The sequence below is a fragment of the Camelina sativa genome, chromosome 19 (genome assembly GCF_030686135.1).
Source record: "Camelina sativa cultivar CO46 ecotype springtype chromosome 19, ASM3068613v1".
NCBI lineage: Eukaryota > Viridiplantae > Streptophyta > Magnoliopsida > Brassicales > Brassicaceae > Camelina > Camelina sativa.
Genome location: NC_141898.1, coordinates 11,551,538 through 11,574,306, shown reverse-complemented (window position 1 = coordinate 11,574,306; position 22,769 = coordinate 11,551,538). Strand labels below are relative to the sequence as shown.

The 22,769-nt window shown below is 38.9% G+C and overlaps 2 protein-coding genes and 1 non-coding gene across 6 annotated transcripts; 2 read left to right on the top strand and 1 right to left on the bottom strand.

Moving 5' to 3' along the window:
* The first annotated feature begins 2,310 nt into the window (after positions 1-2,310).
* LOC147920434 (uncharacterized) lies at positions 2,311-5,749 on the top strand. The gene is made up of 6 exons (XM_087501066.1): positions 2,311-3,181; positions 3,550-3,605; positions 3,702-3,833; positions 3,943-3,985; positions 4,173-5,113; positions 5,441-5,749. Exons 1-6 carry the CDS (start codon positions 2,311-2,313, stop codon positions 5,747-5,749), a joined length of 2,352 nt encoding a protein of 783 aa, XP_087357192.1.
* A 7,601-nt stretch (positions 5,750-13,350) lies between these two features.
* On the top strand, positions 13,351-13,457 carry LOC147920433 (small nucleolar RNA R71). Its single transcript, XR_015591886.1, has one exon. It is a non-coding gene; the product is annotated as a small nucleolar RNA R71 (small nucleolar RNA).
* Positions 13,458-16,108: 2,651 nt separating this feature from the next.
* Positions 16,109-22,513, bottom strand: LOC104706486 (protein TIME FOR COFFEE). Of its 4 annotated transcripts, none has more exons than XM_087501752.1 (12): positions 22,110-22,513; positions 21,479-22,024; positions 21,178-21,377; positions 20,783-21,092; positions 20,342-20,678; positions 20,214-20,253; positions 20,017-20,115; positions 19,618-19,855; positions 19,463-19,529; positions 19,306-19,375; positions 18,870-19,202; positions 16,109-18,781 (listed from the first exon to the last, which is right to left on the bottom strand). In XM_087501752.1, the coding sequence occupies exons 1-12, from the start codon at positions 22,207-22,209 to the stop codon at positions 16,400-16,402; spliced, it is 4,722 nt and encodes a 1,573-aa protein (XP_087357878.1). In that variant the 5' UTR covers positions 22,210-22,513; the 3' UTR covers positions 16,109-16,399. The 4 variants fall into 4 exon arrangements, with proteins under 4 accessions (XP_087357878.1, XP_087357875.1, XP_087357876.1 ...); XM_087501749.1 differs by having other exon boundaries at positions 19,618-19,852; positions 22,110-22,478; XM_087501750.1 differs by having other exon boundaries at positions 20,214-20,250; positions 22,110-22,478.
* Between the last annotated feature and the right edge of the window lie 256 nt (positions 22,514-22,769).

Sequence of the window (22,769 nt, the reverse complement as noted above, 5' to 3'; positions counted from 1 at the left end):
TTAAAAGTTATCTTCTTCACATTGACTCCTAGTTGTAGTCTTCTATACCTACTTCATAAAACGATCTAACGACCTGATTATATGTAAAACATATAAAGTTTAGTTTCTTATTATCAACAACATATATTTGATCAGACTATGAGTTCAATTAGTTATACGATCAAGATACTAATTCAAACTACTAAACTCCATAATTGGATTTTTTTTTTTGGATCAAAATTGTATGTTAAAAGCTAAGAAAATAGTGTATGTTTATTTGAAAATATTTCATATTTCATTAATAAACTTTTCTACTTTTTCATATCTTATAAATTGGCAATAGGTACAATTCGGTACAAATATATAGGTTATGAAATTGACACATGAATAGTTGTTGACCATCCTACTTGTAGAGCCAGCCATCATGAATCAGCTAGGAGCTGCCTTTTCTATTTTTGTATCATCTAGATGTATTTATGCAATATTAAATATACGTACGTATACTTATATATTAGTTTATGCTAATTTAAAAATACGTATAGTCGTATAGAGTATAAACTATATTTCCATTTTTGTTTCTTTTGCTTTTACGTTTACGTTTGTTTGGTTTGTCCTCCATTCTCTGAAGATCGAATAAGAAACAGAAACCTTATGTAACAAAATATACTATCTCCTTTGTCAATATTGGATTAAAGACCATTTGTCAACATTGGACTAAAGACAAAAGAAATAGGAATCAAAAATTAGATCATGTATTATGATATTATTTATTTCTGAAATTTTAGTTGCAATTACGTTTTACTCATTTATTCATTTTTAAAAATAAGTTAAAACCTCGTGTTATTTTCTCATGAATTTAAAATAAAATATGTAGGTTTTAAAAAATTGAAGATTTGAAATTTGATATCATTTTTAAGAATTAATTTGTGTGGATTTCAAATTCTCTGTAGTATTCTTTGGATTTAAATTCTAATTATTTGTTTAACAAAACTTTATGAGATTTTATATTAAAGGATTTTAAAGCATGGTAATGCCCAGCATTATGCCAAAGTTTAGAGCATCGTTGACACATCTTCAATTCTTTCAATCACTTTCGTATCCAAGTCGTGGAAGTAAAACCAAAAGCAACTGCCTAAAAATTGTTGGATAGCTTCTTATATCAAAAAATATTATCGTCAAAGAGAAAACAATGACTGAAAACTCCTTTTTCTTACATTTTCTATATAACTACATAAAACTATATACTGAAATTTGTTTCAAATGGTATATCAATTTTCCTTGCTTTCATCCATAACTTAAGCTTCTTCCATCTCCATAATACTTTCAAAACCTAAGAAAAACTCACATGGACAAAGACCTTTATCAGAATATAATTAAGGCTAACTTATCCCAAATTTGCCAAAATGTTGATGTTACGTGGGGATGTACTTAATATTTAAGGACAATACTATGAAAATTCAATCACGTAAAATCAGTCCCACAATGAAATACGGATCGGATTATAAACAATCTTTCTAGTTAATTCTTTATTACAAATATCAATCTTAATAGTCAATTCACTTTATATAGAATTGGTTTAGTTATTTTTGTATGATTTTTTTAGTTATAACTTAATGAAATTTGATATAGTTATTCAATTTATATATATGGTATTTTAGTTATATATGGGTATTTTTGTTCTTTTTTTTTTTTTTGGGTCAAACTGGGTATTTTTGTTCTAAATGGGTAAAAAATACTTATACCGAATCAAACCCAAAACATATCAGATATATTTCGGTATTCTAAAAAATTACCCGAACCCAAAAAAATCCGAACCGAATCTGAACCGAAATTTTTATAATACTTATATGATTCAATAAATTATAAACCTAAATTACCCGAAACCCAAATTACCCGAACCGATACCCGAATGCCCACCACTAGTCAATTGACTCAGTTCTGAACAAGTCTAGATATGCAATTTTTTTTAAAAAATTAAGAAATACACAACTTAATTGTGTTAGCCGATGGTGTAAATAAGCTAAGAATAAACAGATCATGTTATTTATGACTAGTGGATGCCCATTAGAAGTCCATTAGATTAAAACCTAATGCTTGTTCACCAAGTTGTATCCCGTATATCTACTCTATTATGTCTAATGAATGAGATAAGCTTTCCCCTAAAACCTATTACTTTAACACGTTATCAGCACGAGTCTCTAACCCTAGCCGTCTTAAGAAAAAAAAAAACCTAGCCGCCGAGTTGAGTAGCAGCCGTCACCGCCTCGGACGTCTCTCGTGTCTTGTCTCTCTAGATCTCACACGTTTCTCATCTCTTATCTCTCAATAATGATGAATGATGAGGATATATGCTTGGTGGATAGCGCAACAAGCCACACCATTTTTAAGCATAAGAGATATTTTTCTCATCTTATTATGAAAGAGGCCAGTGTGAGCACTATTTCGGGTAGTGCAAATATAATTGAAGGCTCTAGAAGAGCATGTGTGTTATTGACTATGGGAACGCAACTTGATATAGTTGATGCGTTATACTCTCCCAAGTCTAAGAGAAATCTCTTGAGTTTTAAAGATATCCGGAAAAATAGATATCATGTTGAGACTATGAATGAAGGAAATAATGAATACCTTCAGATCATAAGCATTACATGTGGCTCTAAGAAAATTGTAGAGAAATTACCCACATTCTCTACTAGTTTGTATTGTACTAAGATTAGTACAATTGAGGCAAATGCTATAGTAAACCAAAAGTTTACTGAAAGTCTCAATGTTTGGCACGACCGGTTAGGCCATCCCGGTTCGATAATGATGCGAAAGATAATAATGAATTCGTGTGGACATTCATTACAGAACCAGAGGGTTCTCTCTAATGATTTCTCATGTTCTGCCTGTTCACAAGGAAAGCTAATCATAAGGCCTTCACCAGCCAAGATAAATTCTGAATCGATAAATTTTCTGGAACGGATACAAGGCGATATTTGTGGGACGATTCACCCACCGTGTGGAACCTTTATATATTTTATGGTTCTAATCGACGCATCGACTAGATGGTCATATGTATCTTTGTTATCAACCCGCAACTTGGCGTTTGCGAGGTTACTTGCTCAATTGATTCGATTAAGAGCACATTTTTCAGATTTTCCTTTAAAGACAATTCGTCTTGATAATGCTGGTGAATTCACGTTCCAGACTTTTAATGATTATTGTATGTTCATTGGGATAAGTGTTGAACATCCTGTAGCACATGTTCATACATAAAATGGTTTAGCTGAATCATTGATCAATCGCCTCCAACTGATTGCTAGACCATTACTCATGAAATCAAAACTCCCAATTTCTGCTTGGGGACATGCTATTTTGCATGCGGCAGAATTAATTCGCATCAGGCTAACGAGTAATCATAAATACTCCCCCTCACAGTTGCTTTTGTTGTATATGTTCCAATTGCTCCACCACAGTGATCTAAGATGGGACCTCAAAGGAGGTTAGGGATATATGTTGGATATGACTCCCCATCAATAATCAAATATTTAGAGTCATTCATGGGTGATTTTTTTAAGGCCCGTTTTGCAGATTGTCATTTCAATGAATCTGTATATCCAACATTGGGGGGAGAAAATAATCAGCTGGTAAAAAAAATTTGTTGGAATGAATTATCATTATCTTATCATGATCCTCGGACTAGAGAATGTGAATCAGAAGTCCAATAGATAATTCATTTACAGAGCTTAGCAAATCAGTTGCCGGACTCTTTCGCTGACCCAAATAGAGTGACTAAGTCACATATTCCAGATGTTAATGCTCCAGTTAGAATTGATGTCCAAGAAGGACTGAATCAAGCTGCTACTGAATCTAAGGCACGTTTAAAACGTGGTAGACCAATTGGTTCCAAAGATAAACATCCTCGGAAAAGGAAATGAGCAGAAATTGGCAATAATGTAACCGAGGATGTAAAGAATTCTGAAGGATTCTAGACGAGCCCTTAGACATGACAAGGAAGGAAATTCAGGTACCTCATAATGATGAGATCTCAATTAATCATGTCATGTCTAGGATAACATGGAACCGAAAGCAAATCGACGTCGATGATAATTTTGCATGCAATGTAGCACTTGATGTCATGAATGAACATGAGGATCATGAACCAAAGTCTATTGTAGAGTGTACACTATGAAATGATTGGCTAAAATGGAAAGAGGCAATAGACGCTGAATTGAAATCACTCTCTAAACGAGAAGTGTTTGGACTGGTTATCCGTAAACCTAATGGTGTTAAACCGCTGGGACATAAATGGGTTTTTGTGCGGAAAAGAAATGAAAATGGTGAAGTTGTGAGATATAAAGCACGGTTAGTTGCAAAAGGTTTCTCACAAAGACCTGGAATCGATTATGAGGAGACATACTCCCTTGTGGTGGATGCAACTACTTTTAGATTCCTAATTACTCTGGCAGTAAAGGAAGGGCTTGACTTACGCTTGATGGACGTAGTCACAGCATACTTGTATGGTCCCCTGGACAATGAAATTTATATGAGAGTTCCAGAAGGATTCGAAATGCCATCGGCAGCAGAATCTAGTTCTCGAGAACATTATTGCATAAAGTTGAATAAATCTTTGTATGGGCTGAAACAATCAGGGTGTATGTGGTATAACCGCTTGAGTGGTTATTTACTAAGAGAAGGTTATAAGAATGACCCTATCAGCCCATGTATATTTATTAAGAGATTTGAGAAAGGATTTGTTATAATCACAGTATATGTAGATGATTTGAATATCATTGGAACTTCTGGAGAGATTTCCCATACAGTGGAATACTTAAAGAAAGAATTTGAGATGAAAGATCTTGGAAAGACGAGATTCTGTCTCGGATTACAGATAGAGCACCTTGCGAAAGGAATCCTTGTGCATCAAGCAACTTACACCGAAAAAGTGCTTAAACGGTTTTATATGGATCAAGCACATCCGTTGAGTAGTCCAATGGTTGTAAGGTCACTTGATGTAGACAAGGACCCATTCGGCCCTAAGAAGGATAATGAAGAAATCCTTGGACCAGAAGTGCCATATTTAAGTGCGATAGGGGCATTGATGTATCTTGCTAGTCATACAAGACCTGATATATCTTTTGCAGTAAATGTATTGGTAAGGTTTAGCTCATGCCCAACTCAGAGGCACTGGAATGGGATTAAACATATACTTCGTTACCTGAAAGGAACGAACGACATGGGTTTATTTTCTCTAATCAAGTCAAAGGAGATTTGATTGGTTTTGCAGATGCAGGGTACTTATCCAATCCTTATAATGCCAGGTCGCAGACAGGATATATATTCACATGTGGTGGCACAACTATCTCCTGGAGATCTATGAAGCAAACCATTGCAGCTACGTCCTCTAACCATGTAGAGATTCTAGCTATTCATGAAGCCAGTCGCGTGTGTATGGTTACGGTCTGTTGTTCAACATATACAGAGAGATTGTGGGATCCTTGAAGGGAAAGAAGCTCCAACGATTATGTATGAAGACAATGCTGCTTGCATCGCACAACTGAAGGAAGGATACATTAAAAGCGATAGAACGAAGCACATCCTACCAAAGTTCTTTTTCACACATGAGCTCCAGAAGAATGGAGATGTTAATGTCCTGAAGATTCAATCGAGTGATAATCTGGCAGACTTATTCACCAAGGCACTTTCAACTGCTACTTTCAAGAAATTAGTTCGTCTCCTTGGACTACATTGTCTTAAGGATCTTGACGGATGTACTCATCAGGGAGAGTAAATGCGTGCTGCACTCTTTTTCCTTTAACCATGGTTTTTTCCATTGAGTTTTCCTGGTAAGGTTTTTAACGAGGCAACATCTTACGCGCATTTACAATGGACATCTAAGGGAGAGTGTTATGTATGATTAGTAGATGCCCATTAGAAGTCCATTAGGTTAAAACCTAATGCTTGTTCACTAAGTTGTATTCTCTATATATACTCTATTATGTCTAATGAATGAGATAAGCTTTCCCCTAAAACCTATTACTTTAACAGATCCTTATCCCTACAATAAAAAAAAAAAAAACAGATCCTTAATTTTTACCTAGTATTCAATAGCTACGCCGCTGGTAGTTAGACCCTTAATAAATTCGTTTGATTACTATCATAACAGACATCATCATTTAACGGATTTAACCACTGTTAGTGGAATACATTGAACAAAATTACCCATTGATATACTCAAATACCATTTACACAAACATCATCAATATAATTAGCACACAATACATTGAACAAGATTGCCAACTCAAATACTCAAATACTCACAAATATCATTACCATTGTTATTACAATACATTGAACCAAATTGCCCATTGCAATACTCAAATACCACAACACAAACATCATTAAATATAATTACCCCTGTCACTAAATTAAGTTTACTCTCCCTGTTTTTAAGGATGTTTTAGTTAAAAACGTATAAATAAAAGTATCTAACTTTTCTACTATAAAAGAATAAATCATTTAATAGAAATTCAACCAATTTATAGTGTGTGTCGAAACCTCAAAAAAGAAAACTTATAAAAAATGAAATACGAAAAAACCGCTAAAAACATTTTATAATTAGAGAACAGGGAATACAGAACAAGTTTGAAAACTAAAATTCGAATACATAGATCCGACGCGCATTTATTAAATATATAAAGTTAGATAATTAGATAGAAGGACAACGAATATATGATTAAAAAAAAGTAGTAAAGCTAGAGAGTTAACCACCATTCCGAAACATGTTTTGTTTAGTTTCTCTTCTTTCTAATTGGAGGAGATACTCTTCTTTAACTTGTTAACCGTGTTAGGAATCAACACTCGCTTTATTGCATTAAATTAAACGAAAACGCTTCTTTCTTTTTCTTTTTCTTTTAGCTGCCCACGAAAGAAATGAATATTCAAGTGAAATGTGAATCACATGCGTTGATACATGATATATAGGGACTGGTGGTTTGAGTTAATTAAGTGTTGTTTGGCATGATGACTTCTTTCTCTAAATTATACTACTATTCTTTAACTAGAATTTGGGCGGGCTTTGAGATTAATCATTAATGTGTGGAGCCGTGCATTTCTTTCCCTCCACAAACAATAGATGACCGCATATGAGCTTGCAAATTAAATTGACTTGAGGTTCCCATTACGGAATGAATAACGAACCCAAATTACAATATCATCAAACAAAGGAGGTGACAAATCTTCATACATAGTTTACTTGGAACGTTCAATCCTCAATTCCTCAAACGAGCTCTTGTAGTCAGCCTATATCAGGAATAGCAAGCCAAATTATGAAGCGTGCTTGCTTAGGTATTTTCTCCGGATACCTGAACTGTGTCAAGCTAAGAAGGTGGTGGAGGATGAAGTGAATAACCGATATGCATGCATGTGCATTCAAATGATTTGGATAGATTGCTTATAATCGTGATCTATTAATCCATTCTCAAATCTTAACCAAACATGATGATTAATGAGTTGATTTCTTTTGAGTCATTGACCCATGTGTTATGACGCACTAATGCACTGTCCAATGAGCCAACCCATGTTGGTAGTAGTACGTACGTAGTAGGTGAGGCACATAGGCAAATTAATAGGATCACCTTTTAGACTCCCAGGCGAACACTTTATATAGGTGAAGGCTTAGTTAGAGGCTCTAATTAAAGGGTTACATCATCTCTATTTTAAATCCGGTAAAACAATTTGTCGTGGTAGAGAATAACTCTAAAACTGCAATTACTAAAGCAGTTGTAATCATTGTATATACCTTGGAGATAGGGGAATGCATGTGGTGGGACAATGGTCTTGTCCTCCTTACACATGGCTTATTTTCACCTAAAACAAAAATTTGTCTTTTCTTAGAGTGGAAAAATTTAGAAAAATCATGTTACTGTGTGTTTGAGAAAAGGTTAAAAAGGAGGTTTGCCATTATTTTCTCTTTTAATTTTACAACCCAAATTATATAGAATGAGATAAAAGAATATACATTGTTAATCAAGCACCACGCAACTAAATTCCACTGAACTTCGTTATAAAAAAAAAAGTGGCTTCTTTAATAGTGGCAAAAAAAACAATAATATTATATTTGCCTTGTTAAAGGAATTGTCGCTAGCATGGAATGAGATATATATTTAAATTACAAATAAATAATTTAAAAAATATATATATAAGGATATTTAATTGGAGATATTATCTAGACAAAAAAAACATAAGAAAATTTAGGTATATTCGGTATACTGTAAGTGGGCCAGGAACAACGAGACATAATAGTCTGAGCCCACAAAGTTTAATTAGTGGACCGCTGACTCTTTTGGAGTTTGCCAAGTGAGCCCCATTTCAATTTTGAGGGATTTCGAAATTGAACCCCATACGTTTTAATTATTACCTTAAGGGACCCTCACTTTTGATATTGTAGTCCTTGTCGTAGACTCCATAATAAACTTAAAAATGTACCCAAAAAAAAAAGTTGTAAAAGTAAGACAATAATAGGAGAATGAAAAAATAGAGAGTAATTTGAAGAGCAGATAATCCAAATTCTTGAGATGGTTTATTAAAAAGTAAAGTTATATTGAGGTTTAGCTTCATTGTATATAGAATTTTAGACACATTCCTACATAGTGACTGTGAAGACGACATTCCAAATGGTATTGCCTTAGTTTTAACACCATGTCCTCAAAACTTTCAAATGTTTCATTACGAGTGGTAAACAATAGCAGAGATTTGCACATAGAATACATATGTAAACAATAGCAGAGATTTTTTCTCACTCTCAAAGCTACGCCTCTTTTTGAGAAACCGTTTTCTCGATCTCTATAGTTTCCGGCTGGCGCTAGTTTCTCCGGCGTCGGTCGACCCCTTTTTTTCTTTTCAGTTTCTCAATTTATCTTTCTGTACAGTTTTTAGATAATTATCTCTGCAAATCCAGTTTCCAAATCCCCATTCTTTGCTCCTTTGGAAAGATAGTATGGTCAGATCTGAGGCCGATAACATTATTCTCGACTTGTGTGGTGTTTAATCACACCCAAAGTACATCGAGAGTCCTGTTTTTGAGGCGGAAAAGGGTTGTATTGGTTCGTCTCTGTCGCGGTTGGAGTTCTACCCAAACACGCGTTTTCATTTTCTTCTTGTCGAAGAGTGTATCTCTGACTTTACTCAAGCCTCAACCAAAGAGTAATTGTGTCAGTTTATTTCCATCTCCGATCGATGGTTGTCATTCCGTCTCCAATGTATGTTTTTTTCAATCTTATTTGTCTCTTTACTACATGAGAAACATAACCAAGATTAGGATTTGGGATCCGGGAGGGAATGTTAGTCATGCCATTGTTTGGGTGATAGATTTAGGATTGCATCGATTTGGCAATTGTTGTATTGGCGTAGTAAATTTGAATGAGGGCTTAATCACATATAGGCGACAATACACTATTGGTAATGGTCCGATATGGATTCTAAAGAATGACTTAACAAAGCTTAGATGGAACTTTATTGCCATGATAGGGTCACAAGAAATTTGTGTTTTGTTTGATGATGTTTATGTCATGATGTTGATCGAGTTTGTACAAGAGATGGAGATGACTTGGTTTACTCTCGGGGCAATGATTATATATTTGCAGAGTCAAAAACTTATGACTATGACTGTTCACATTTAATTATTGGGTGTTCTTGATGATGGTGTTGAGCCAAGTGTGAGATCAAACAAAGTATTGTGGACTCCAGTGAATTTTAGAGTTTTGTTTGAAGTTTATAAAGAAAATCTCTTCAAAGGATGGTACGGTGGAGATTATTTCTGTATTGAAACTACTTGTGAAGAATATTACAAAATCGAGATATCTCAAAATGATTTTGTGATAACAGGATTTTCACTCAGGGTATCAATTCTCTATGCAGTTGTAGTACAAAGGGTTATCGATCCAAATGGTTGTTATGCTAGCAGATAGGATGCAATCAGAAACAAGCAAGTCAAGCTAAGCAATAAATGGGTTTGATCTAACAATCCTAAATTAAATAAAAGAAAGCAAATAAATAAGAACCACACTACCTAAGCACTCGATGCAAGCATTCGAGTACAGGATCGGGTGGGGTGATCGAGTAAAGAAGAAAAGCAAGAACAGCTCGAAGTTATACTCGAAGCAGGTGATCGTGTACCTGTTCGGGTGAGTGGTCGATTTATGAATAAAAGTGTAAACAATCTAAATACGAAAGCTCCTAAGGATGGGGTAATCGACTCCTAAGTGTTCCTGACCAATACTGATGTCCTACATGCCTCAATCAAATATTTCATAGACAATGAATATCTAAAATCTTGTTAAAACACTCTCGTGATAGAAACAATCAACCTTAATCACTCCCCTACCCAACTCTCGTTGGAGAAACATGACCAAGCAGGCAATACAAATCGATTCATTATTGTCAATAAACTCCTTACTCATCTAATCTCTTAGGCTAAGTGAGTAAATCTCTAGCGTTGATTGATTCAAGCATTTCATCTACACCTCTCGATGGTAAAACACTCCAGATCTAATCTCACCCTCTCGGTTTGTTGATATCATTAAGAACACCAATCTAGAAAGGAATTTATAAAACATAAACAACCAAACTAAGACATCCTAACCGATCAAGAACACAAAATCGTCTATCCCATCCCTAGAAACCTTACTTCACTACTCAGATCTCATTGTAGAAAACATAGATAAACGAAAATTGCATTATATTAAAAAATAGAAGTAGAGTAGAAGAGTATAGAATCGAAAATACAAAAAGAAATGAAATTAAATCCTAACGAAGTAGAGAAAGTGTTTGAATCGCTCAGTTTCTCTCCCGGAAGCTCTCGCTCTCTGTTCTGAGGGTCTGCGGCGTGCTCGTTTGAGAGGAAGAAGAGAGGGGGTTTATATATGGAAACCATTAACCCTAGCTTCCCATTCCTGCTCGAGGGTCTGCTCGATGGGGTGCACGAGGATGAGCTCGGGTTGCTCTTTGGGTAGGTCCTCGGGTTGTTCTTTCTGTTCTTAGATCCTCTTCGATCGGGTTGGTGTTCGGACTGTTCTTCCTGCTCCATAGCTCCTTCGGGTACATGCTCGGGTTTGACCTTGTTTCTCCCCATTTTCGGCTCTTATACATCTGTTTTCATCCAAAGTATGCAAATGCAAGAATGCAACACCCTAAATGGCCTAAATGTGGATTCCTACAGTAAATGACGTAAAAATGTTAAGGTTAGGGTAAAAACAATGCAAAACATGGACAAAAAGAGATGCTTAAAACATGTAAATTAGAGAGTTATGTAAAAATTGAAGATAATGCAAAGTAAACAAATAAATAAAAAGAAAAATAAAAATATATCTTTGGGACTTCCTCCCAAGTGAGCTTGTTTTAAGTCACTAAGCTTGACTCTTCATGCTCTTTAAGCATGGGTTTTACGAGGGAGAGGTTCTGGAATCCTCTCCACTGAGACAGATTGGCTCAACCAATCTTCATGGTCTTGTCCTGGTTCCACAGCAAATGTAGTGTTGACTTCTTTAAGATGCTTGACTCTTCTTTGCTTTGTCTTGGTGGAAAAAACTTGACCATCAATAGTTGGCCTTTTAATTCCTTTCTTGACGCTGAATTCCATCTTGAAATGCTCTCCATGCTCAATTCTGATCTTCCCATGTTTCACATCAATCATTGCTCCTATTGTTGCCAAGAATGGTCTTCCTAGGATCAGTGGATCATCTGGTTCCTTATCCATATCAAGGATCATGAAATCAGTAGGAACTTCCACTCTTCTGATCATGAGAGGCAAGTTTTCCAGGACACCAATGGGATGTATGATTGTTCTATCAGCTAGAACCAAATACAGACTACTCGGTTTAAAACTGCTGAAACCCATCTTGTTGGCAACCGATAGTGACATGATGCTGACTGAAGCTCCCAAATCACACAAGCAGTTCTTGAAAATTTTAAGGCCTATTGAACATGGCAGAGTAAAAGAACCAAAATCCTCCAATTTCTCCTCGATTCGCAATTCAGGATCTAAGCACACTCCACTCCTAAGAATTTTATTCCCGATCTCCTTGACAGCTTCCTTAACCTCAATCACCAACTGAGTTGCTTCCTTGGCGATTTCCCCTTGAAGTTCGTGTGGTGGCAAGAGTTTAGGAGGGTGAACTTTTCGCTTGGCCATACGCTCTACAAGCACCTCTAATTGGATGTCAAGAGCGGCGTTGAACATTTCCTCTAGTTCCCCTTTCTTCAGCTTGAGGGAGTTGAGGTTGATTCGTCATCTGAACGTCTACTCGATACATCATCCGATCACCATCATCGGGTGTGTCATCGGGTTCAGCCTCGGGTGGTTCTTCGTTTTGTGATTCTCGAACCAGTGCTCGATCGTTAACTCGATCAGTCTCCTCGGGTGAAGGCTCGGGTTCATACTCGGATATGTAGTACTGGGACTCATTCATACCATAATGATCCATATCCTCCCCATCTTGAACATCACTGTCCTCAGTGAGGTAGTCCTCATAATCATCATCAAGGAAAATGGCTTGGACAGTGGCATAATCCTTTGGGTTCTGAACAGCTTTACCTGGAAGCTGGTTGATCTTTGGAGGTGGTTGATTGTTGTGATGGCCCTCTAGGTACCTCAGCTTAGTGTTGAGGGAATCATACTTGGCAGTCAAGTCATTGTATCCGGAATCGATCTTGTTGCTCATCTCTGCAAACCGTTTTGCGTTGTCCATAGCAGTCGAGGCTTGGTTTTGTATCATCTGCTGAATTAGGCCGCGGAGTTCAGCTTCTTGGGATTGGTTCTGCTGGACTTTTTGTTGTTGGAATCCAGGTGGTGCAATAGGTTGTTGGTAGTTACCAGAATATTGCTGCTTAGGAGCATAGCCTTGATTGTATTGGACAAAAGGCTTTTGCTGGATCTGGTTCCCTTGAACAGCGGATAGCTAGATTTGGTCTTGAGGATTAGCAACATTCGAGTTACGGTATGACAGATTCGGATTCGGCTTGTAGTTGTTGTAACCTCCTTGGTTGTTGATGTAGTTCACATCCTCTAGGTGAACATTTTCCCCATCTTGTTGCAGAAATTGTTCTTCCTCTAAGATTGCATTGACATGCTGCTGCTGGTTGAGGAGCCTATCGAGCTTGTCATTAAGGTTTTTCATGTCCCTCTTGTACTTGGCGTCTTCCTCTCCAGTAGGTAGCACAGTGCGATCGTACTCCTCATTGTAATGCCCATCAGATTGAGCCAAGTTCTCCACTAGATCCCAACCTTCATCGACATCCTTGTTGAGGAAGTTACCATTTCTTGCAGTTTCCAGCAACATCCGTATCTTAGGGACCCCTCCTCGGTATAGTGTACTTAGCAATGAAGCATTCCTGAATCCATGATGAGGGCATCTGGTGGTGTATCCCTTGAAACGTTCCCAAGTTTCATTGAACGTCTCATTGTTTTTCTGAACAAAGCTCGAGATGTAATTTCGCAGCCTTGCGGTTCTGGAGTTGGAGAAGAATTTGGCTAGAAACGCCTTCTTGCATGCTTCCCAGGTGGTGATGGACTCCCTGGGGAGTGATTTTCCCCCAGATGCGTGCTTTGTCGCCCAAAGAGAATGGGAAAAGCCGGAGTTTAAATCCATCTTCACTAACTCCATCAATCTTGGTTAGGCTACAGAGCCTATCAAACTCATCCAGATGGTCCAATGGGTCCTCCATTGGCAATCCATGAAACTTGTTGCTCTGTATCATCTGGATGAGACTACTCTTGATCTCAAAATTGTTGTTTTGGACAGCAGGTGGCACAATTCCATTCCTTTGAGTGTGAGTAGATGGAGCATCTCCTGCTCCTATGTTGGTCCTTGCTTGAGGAGCTGGTGGACCGTTCTGATTGTTCATTATCTCCTCAATTGTTGCTAGTTGTGGTTGTTGAACTTGTTGTTGTCGCAGTAACCGTGGTCTGTCGATGTTGTCGATGAAAGGACTCAAGTTCTGGTTACCCTTGGATCGTGTTTGCATGCACAATCAGCTGACCGAGTGAGTACACGAAAGTCAGCTCGATCCAGGTGATCGAGTGATGGGTCGGGTGGGTGCTCGGGTTTTACCTGAAATGCAAAACAAACAAACACGAAAGTTAACAAGTCAGTACCAAACCAAAGTGTATAATAGAACTTGATCTAGCAAGTGCTGAAATCCTAAACGTAGCAAATTAAATTCAACCAAATGGCAACGGCGCCAAATTGATAACAGGATTTTCACCCAGGGTATCAATTCCCTATGCAGTTGTAGTACAAAGGGTTATCAATCCAAATGGTTGTTATGCTAGCAGATATGATGCAATCAGAAACAAGCAAGTCAAGCCAATCTATAAATGGGTTTGATCTAACAATCCTAAATTAAATAAAAGAAAGCAAATAAATAAGAGCCACCCGACCTAAGCACTCGATGCAAGCATTCGAGTACAGCATCGGGTGGGGTGATCGAGTAAAGAAGAAAAGCAAGAACAGCTCGAAGTTATACTCGAAGCAGGTGATCGTGTACCTGTTCGGGTAAGTGATCGAGTTATGAATAAAAGTGTAAACAATCTAAATATGAAAGCTCCTAAGGATGGGGTAATCGACTCCTAAGTGTTCCTGACCAATACGGATGTCCTACATGCCTCAAGCAAATATTCCCTAGACAATGAATCTCTAAAATCTTGTTAAAACACTCTCGTGATAGAAATAATCAACCTTAATCACTCCCCTACCCAACTCTCATTGGAGAAACATGACCAAGCAGGCAATTCAAACCGATTCATTATTGTCGATAAACCCCTTACTCATCTAATCTCTTAGGCTAAGTGAGTAAATCTCTAGCATTGATTGATTCAAGCATTTCATCTACACCTCTCGATGGTAAAACACCTCGGATCTAATCTCACCCTCTCGGTTTGTTGATAGCATTAAGAACACCAATCTAGAAGGGAATTTATAAAACATAAACAACCAAACTAAGACACCCTAGCTTCCCAGTCCTGCTCAAGGGTCTGCTCGATGGGGTGCACGAGGATGAGCTCGAGTTGCTCTTCAGGTAGGTCTTCGGGTTGTTCTTTCTGTTCTTAGATCCTCTTCGATCGGGTTGGTGTTCGGACTGTTCTTCCTGCTCCATAGCTCCTTCGGGTACATGCTCGGGTTTGACCTTGTTTTCCCCCATTTTCGGCTCTTAAACGCTTATTTTCATCCAAAATATGCAAATGCAAGAATGCAACACCCTAAATGGCCTAAATGTGGATTCCTACAGTAAATGACCTAAAAATGCTAAGGTTAAGGTAAAGTAAAAACAATGCAAAATATGGACAAAAAGATGCTTAAAACATGTAAATTAGAGAGTTATCACTTTGGTACGGAAGCATTGGTACCATTATGTCTATATTCCAGAATTACGTTTGGACACATTGGGTTTACAGTTATGGTTTGCAAAAGAAAGTTCAGCCACAAGATGCTGCAAGCAAATCGTAATAGAGAAAAATCAAATATGAAGTTGGACAATAACCGATCTTATGAACGGTTAGCGAGTAAGACTACTCTTCAGAAAGCATCGTCAATCTCCTTTTTGCTGTATTTTTCTTAGTGTATGATGCATACGTTTGTATATGTAATAATTGTGTTACAGTAATTCTGTATAACGATTTTGTAATTACGTTATTTTGAATTTAATGAAAATTTGATTTGAGAACAAAAAAAAAAAAAAGATTTGCACATAGAAAAAAAGAACTTGTGGTGAATGTTAAAAAGGAAAAAGGTCAAAAACAGAAATAGAAAGAAAAGGTTAAAGTTGTTGAAAAAAAAAGAGGTTAAAAGTGAAATAAAAGAGAGCTAATTTGGCAAAGCTTGTAACTTGTAAGTTTGCACGCGTGGGCCTTTAACCATATCTCCATTATCAACAACTCTGTCACTACAAATTTGTTTTTACTGCTGCATCTGATACAACTAGAACGAATCATATAACAAATTTATAAAATACTGTTTCATGCTAAACATTAAACAACCCACACTACACAGGTTTAAGTTTTTTTTACTGTTCGCTGGCTTGCTTCTACCACATTTTATTTTTTGGTTACTACCTAAAAGCACTAAACACAAAACTCAAACCTCCCCGAGAAGAATGAATAAATTTTTTCTTAAATTAGAACTTCGTGACTTTTTTTTGTTCTTTTTTTTGGAAATGAAACCGCAGGTTCCTGTCAGAATAATATAAACACTAATTGTACACAAATGCTTTTATAAAGCACCACCAACTCCAAAAAATTGTCATCCCTCGTGGGTGTTCTGTTCCGTCTACATTTCTCCGACTCCAAAGTCCTTTTCTTTCTTTTCGCCAGCGCAAGCTATATAACCGGAACTTCCCAACCCCCATTCAGAGTCTTTCAAGTTCGCAAATGGGTTTTAAGGGTCTTTCACTCACCCGCTTGTTGCTTTTGATCAACGGGTTTCACCTGAACAGCAGAGGGAACCGCATGCACATCCGGGAACCCTGGAGGCGTCTTCCCCATACCACCTCCTTTCATGTTATTGGCAGCTGCTGCAGCCGCAATGGCTTTCGCTGGATCCGAAGTTGCTGTAACGGCTCCTGTGACTGGAAGACATGTGGCTGCACCAGCAGGTGCTGAACCTGACTGTTGCTGATGTCTTTGAATGTAATACCCACCAGAAGGAGATATAGTGATCTGTTGCTGTTGATGTTGATGTTGGGCTTGCATATAAGGGTTCGAGAAGAAAAGCTGTGCTTGCTGCTGCAACCCATGCTTTGGCAACTGCTGCTGTTGTTGCAACTTGGATCCAGAGCTCGTGGTGGGGTTTCCGAGAACAGAAGGACCGTTATTCCTTCCACCAGTAGATGACGCTACGGATGCAGACTGCAAGTTCTTAGACTGCTGAGATGATGAATGAGTAGTAGATGAAGCTTGTCCAGCTTTATTCGCCCCCGAAGAAGCGGAAGCAGTTGTTCTTGGGCTTCCACTGGCGTTTTTGGAGACAGAAGACGTTGAAGGCGACCCAACTATCATTGGTGGAGACGGAGCCTGGTGGTTGGTACCTCCTTGCACCTGCTGCATTGGTGAACCAGAACCCATTGGTTTTGTATTTGCTGCAAAAGATATCTGCGATTGCTGGGGACGGCTTTGCTGTTTATGCGAGACGTTTCTAAGGGACGATGCAGCAGCAACTGATGATGATGGAGACAGAATCGAAGGAGACTGAGCTTGGGAAGTATTTGATGTCCTGGGTGAATTGTTTTTCCACTGAGAAGACTGCACCTGATTGTTGCTCGACTGGACAAGGTTCTGGGGGAACCCTGAATTAGCATTTGCAAACTTGGTGGTTCCCGCAGGTGACGTGGTGATATTGTGATCAGGGAAACCACTCCCATTACTTGCCACGGGCCCTTTGGTTCTAGCAGCAGAAGCAGCGACTGAAGTTGCATAGCGCTGCTGCTTCTGGAGATACATGGTATAAGGTTGCTGTGATTGACTCCGTTGCATATGCTGCTGCTGTTGCTGTTGTTGTTGTAGTTGTAGTTGTTGCTGGTGATGATGATGAGATGTGGTCATAGAACCCGAACTCTGTGGCAGAGCAGAACCAAGGTTGAGCAAACGGGATGAGCTATCTACAATGCTACCACTCGTGACAGCAGAAACAGATGCATCAGCTAAATCGTGTTTGTTAGAGAAAGCAATCGACTGCCCACCATTCCCACCACTTATTTTCCCTGTTGTTCCTCTTGTCTTCCTTTGTTCCTCTGTGGTATTAGCAGCAGGACCAACAGACCCAGATTTTCCATCTTCTAGAGAAGCACTGTAGTTTATTTTCTGTTGAGCTGCTTGAGCAACTGCCATCATCTGATAACCTTGCCTCGCTGCCTCTGGCATGTTGTGGAACATAGGGTGATTCTGAGCAATTGAAGACATGTTCAGGGTCGGAGCAGTGTTAGCCCCATTGAACGTCGCAAAGGTCATAGCATAACCCTGTGACTGGAAGGATTCTGCACCAGCTTTTGAAACCTGCTGCTGTGCTTTCTTTTCACCATGGCTGCTAGACGATCCAACCACTCCACCACCAGGTGCTGCTGAACTCATCAAAGCCAAGTTGGTTGGTTGCATTGCCATACCATAGTTCTGGCCACAAGCAACATTGGAACGCGAACCCCGGCTATCAGCAGTTGATGGGCTATCTTCCCCGACAGTCTCGCTATGTTGAGTTTCATTTTCTCTTGGTTGCTGCCTATGCTGAAAACTCAAAGGTTGAGACCCGATTTTGTGAGTTGGAAATCCTTGGGAGTTCCCGTGATTAATCGGTGGCCTCAGCTGTTGATTCTGCAGATGCTTTTGAGCTGCTGAGGAACCAGTGGCAACACTCCCATTTTGGTTGCTAGGAGCATGGCTCTGGAGCATTTGACCATTTTGCTGCTGTTGTTGCTGCTTTTGTGGCTGATGATGTGGAGGCTGGATCATCTGGGAGGAATAGAATTGACCATTAAAAAATGGCATCGGTTGCCCAGGAGCTCCTCTATAAGCAGGTGGCGCACCAACATGAGCTGGGACTGGAAACGGATAACCGTTATTCTGCAAAATGGCCAGGTATTGTGTTTCATTTCCTGGCATGGCCGGATAACTGAAGCTCATTGTTGGCGCACCAGCTGGAGTAACTAATGCAGAAACATTTGCAGTAGGTGTTGCTCCAGAAGATGTGATACCACTATTAGAAGGTCTGACAGATGCAGCAGCTATTGTAGCAGCTGCATGAGGCTGTTGGCCCATGGGAAAGATGAATGTAGGTCCATGCTACAATGGACGAAACAAATAACAACAATGAGCTAGTAAAGACGAAAAAACTTGATATGTATGTCAGATAAATGACAAAAAAACTAACCAAGATGTTATTGGCTGCTCCAGGTGGCAGAGCTTGTTGAAGCAATATTTGATTTCGTTGAGCAGTATCTACTGAACTTTTAGAAGTAGATTGAGAGTTCTTATCTTGAACAGGGTTGGAACTTCTACCCAAAACACTCCCCTGAAGTTCTGTGGGAGGCATGAGACTGAGATTACAGGCCTTGGTCCCATACAGTGGAGCTGAGCCTGCTGCTGCAGGCCAGAAAGGATTCATCTTTGTAAATTGCTGATGAGATTGAATATTTCGAGCAATGTAGCAGTGTGTAGCACAGCGCTTAGGCCTCGGTTGATTAAAAAGTAAATGCGGAGGAGGCTGCACAAGATCAAAATTTAAATTAATAACAGCACATCCAATGAAAATTGTGAAAGAAAGTGTGAAAGAGGATTTTTCTAATAGCACATCCAATGAAAATTACCTGCATTGCTGCAGCTGATAAGGAACTGGTATCCGTAGGCACAACACCTTGTGTAGGTGCCGCCATGTATCTGTTTCATCAGAGTTTCCATTAATTCAAGGGGGAGAAAAAAGGAGACTTTGCAAAGTTTCACATGCTAAAATTACAAAAAGCATACCCCATTGTAGGAAGACCACCAGGCCAGCCAGGCATTGACACATGCAGAGGTAAATGGCTACCTTGAGCTGGAAAATTTAGAAAAAAACAAAAAAATGAGGGACCAGATTTACTAAAACACCAAAACTCAAGAAAGATGGAAAAATAAATCGTTACCTGTTTTATCAGGAAGAGATAGTTGTTGTTGTTGCGGTGGCTGTTTCTGAACATGATGCTGCTTGTTTACTAAACCCACATGATCAGATTTATCAATGTCGAGTTTGAGTTCACAGTTCCTTTCTAACTTATGGTGTTCAGCTTCCGCCACCATTCTAGGTCTCTTCTTCTCCTCAGCATCATGAAATGTCGTCGCAGCAGCACCTCTATCTTCCTTTAGCAAAGGCTTTGCTTCCTGCTACATGCATTTAGTGTAGACACGGGGGAGAGAATTAAAATAAAGGGGACTAAAAAAGAAGAAGATAAGAAAAGAGACCCAAAAAAGCAAAGAAAAGTAATGATGGATATACCCCCAATTATCACAATATATATTACCAAACAAAAGTAGGTCCCACTCACCGTTTCCACTTCCGTGACTTTAAGTTTAGCTTCCGCTGCCACACATTCCATCATCTCTCCGCCGCCTCTCTCCGATGAAGATCTCACCGGCGGTGGCGCCTGAACCGATTTTTAAAAAAAAAATGAGCAAAGAGAGCTTTCCAAAAAAAAATGAAATAAATAAATTAAATTAAATTAAATAAAAAATTGACACTTACCATCAGATCTATCTCAAACTTCTCCTTTTCCGGCGAACTTCTGCATGATTAAAAAAAGAAACTCTTCAGTACCAAAAATTAGGTAAAAATTTCCAGAAAAAAAAATGTAAATAGATTTGAATGCTTACGATTTAGCTCCTAAAGTGGTAGCTCCATCACCATCGGATCTAAATCCTGAAGAAGACTCCACTTTCGGCAATACAACTTCCTCTTTTGACACATGATTGTTCTCCGCTCTTTTCTCACTTGCTGATCTCGAATCTAACGCCGCGTGGATTTCTCTCGCTTGAGGAATGGTTGAATCCAACACAGAGCTAATTCCTTCGCCGGATCCTGAGCTCTTTAACTGATCACCCAACGGAACTTGACTTTTCGAAGGAGCTTCACCTTCGGATTTGATCGTAGTGACGCGAGAACTGTTCTCGTCTTCGTATTTGACGTGTCTCGGTTTCTTTCTTTTAGGAGCTGAGAAAACCAAAACAATAAAACAAAGTAAGAAGATGAAGAAAACAAAAAAAACAAACAAATCAAGAGATGGTTCTTGATTGTGAATGGAGAAGAAGACTTACCGATGGCTGAAACATTAGAGGAACTCGAATTTGCAGCCAGTGTGATGGATGATGATTGAGGAAGAGTTTGAGGATTAGAGATCGGCGGCGACGATACTCTAGATTTGACTTCTACAGTTGATTTCGCACCTGCCTCCGTCACATCGTTTCCGGCGGATTCTTGTTTCGATGTAGCTAAAGGCATCCTCATCATACCGTACAACACTTCAGCAATCTCGATCTCGATCTCGTCTTGTACAGCCACCGGAGATGATAACTTACACGATGATGATGACTTCGGCGGTAACGGCTTCTGTTTCGTCCCCGACGGCTTCAAAAGCAAAAACTATTTAAGTCAGAAAACAAGAAGATGGAGAAGGAGAGATTTGGGAGAGTGAAAAATAAGAGAGACTAACCAATTTTTTCCGGACAGAAACGCTGGAAGAAGAAGGAGATGTAGGAGCTGGAGGAGACGGAGAAGCTAAAATCGAAGCCGGACTAACTCTATTAGCTGGAGACGTTGACGAAACTTGCCGATGGATTTGTTCACCGGAAGCAAAAACACCACCGCCTGTAGTACTCGACGCCCATGATTCATGCGGTCTCTTGGTACAAGCTGTAAAAAAGAAGAAGAAGATGAGATTAGAAGATCCATGAAGAGAGATTTATTAGACCAGCGAGAGATTTGTTTAGAAATGTAAATTTCCACCTCTCTACCTGACCGAGCTTTTCTAGGAACCGAAACACCGATCATCTCATCCGCGGCTTTCCATGTCGACACGAGAGGTGAAACCGGCGCCGGAGAAGGATTCGATCTGAAAACTTTCGTCGGCGGGAAATTTTTCTTCTGATGGTGGTTATTAATATTGTGGCTGTGATGGTTGTTGTGGTGATGGAGATTACCGCTACCACCGTTGTGATGATGATTCGAAAGAGACGATGAGAACGAAGCGGCGGAGATGTTCGTCGGAGGAAGCATCTTCAAAGAAGAAGGTGGTCCTACACCTCCGTCGTCGTATTCTTCATCGTCGTTAACACTCTCTTCAGAGCTATCGTCACCACCGTCGTCTAAATTACCGTGAACCATCATTAAACGTTCTCCTCTTCTCCTTTTACTCCGGCTGTTTAACCGATCTCTCTCCCTATCTCTTTCTCTTTCCCTCTCTCTGTCTCTATCACGTTCCCGATCTCGATCCTTCTTATTACTCCCTCCTCGATCTCTCAACCTCGCCGCCTCCGGTAACTCCACCGGACCTTCCTCCTCTGAAAAAAACAGAAAAAAACATCAGAATCAAACGGTTTCTCCCAGATCTGAAGAAATAACGTGAAAATGAATGAAAAAAAAAACCTGGAGAATCTCTGAAACTTCCGGCTCTATGTCGCCGCCGTGAAATACCATTTCCGGCAGCAGCCATGGGTACTCTTCTAGCTTCTCTATTTCTATCCATCTTCTTTGTTTCTCTATAACTCTCCCTCTTCTTCCTTCTTCCTTCTTCTTTCTCCCTAAATCGTAACCCCTTTCTCTCTCTTTTTTATCTCTCTTTCTCTCTCTCTCTCTTTCCTCTATCTCTCTACTTGCTTCCCATTATCTCCTTTATTTGTGCTCCTCATAAAAGGGCAGTAGCGAATAAATCCACGGCTCATATCTCCCTGCCGTAAAACATTTTCCCAATCTTCACCGTCGGTGTGAATTCATCTAACGGTCACGATCCGCTTTAAAACCAGCTGACAAAATCTTAGCCCTCCGTTAATAATCAGAGATCTCACATATTTAATAATTAAATATTTCCTCATTTATTATATTTACCACCAATTATTATTTTATTATTATCATTTTCCAAAAAAGTAATCTTTTTATTTATTTAATTAGTCAGCATCCAAGGTGAAACCCCACACAAAAATGATATCTTATTTGTTGTAATATTTTATTTGTTAACAGATTACTAATTTTTTCGGTTTAATTTATAATAATAATATTATTTTCCTAGTCGGATTTCATGTGAAAAAA

Excerpts from the sequence above, each read along its gene's own strand:
- LOC147920434 (XM_087501066.1), top strand. The coding sequence starts at position 2,311 with ATGAATGATGAGGATATATGCTTGGTGGATAGCGCAACAAGCCACACC. Across the intron at positions 3,986-4,172 it reads TGACAAGGAAGGAAATTCAG|AGGCAATAGACGCTGAATTG; the intron begins GTACCTCATAAT and ends TAAAATGGAAAG. Across the intron at positions 5,114-5,440 it reads CTTTTGCAGTAAATGTATTG|AGAGATTGTGGGATCCTTGA; the intron begins GTAAGGTTTAGC and ends CAACATATACAG.
- LOC104706486 (XM_087501752.1), bottom strand. The coding sequence starts at position 22,209 with ATGGATAGAAATAGAGAAGCTAGAAGAGTACCCATGGCTGCTGCCGGA. Across the intron at positions 22,025-22,109 it reads AAGTTTCAGAGATTCTCCAG|AGGAGGAAGGTCCGGTGGAG; the intron begins GTTTTTTTTTTC and ends TGTTTTTTTCAG. Across the intron at positions 19,530-19,617 it reads ATCTCTTCCTGATAAAACAG|CTCAAGGTAGCCATTTACCT; the intron begins GTAACGATTTAT and ends TAAATTTTCCAG.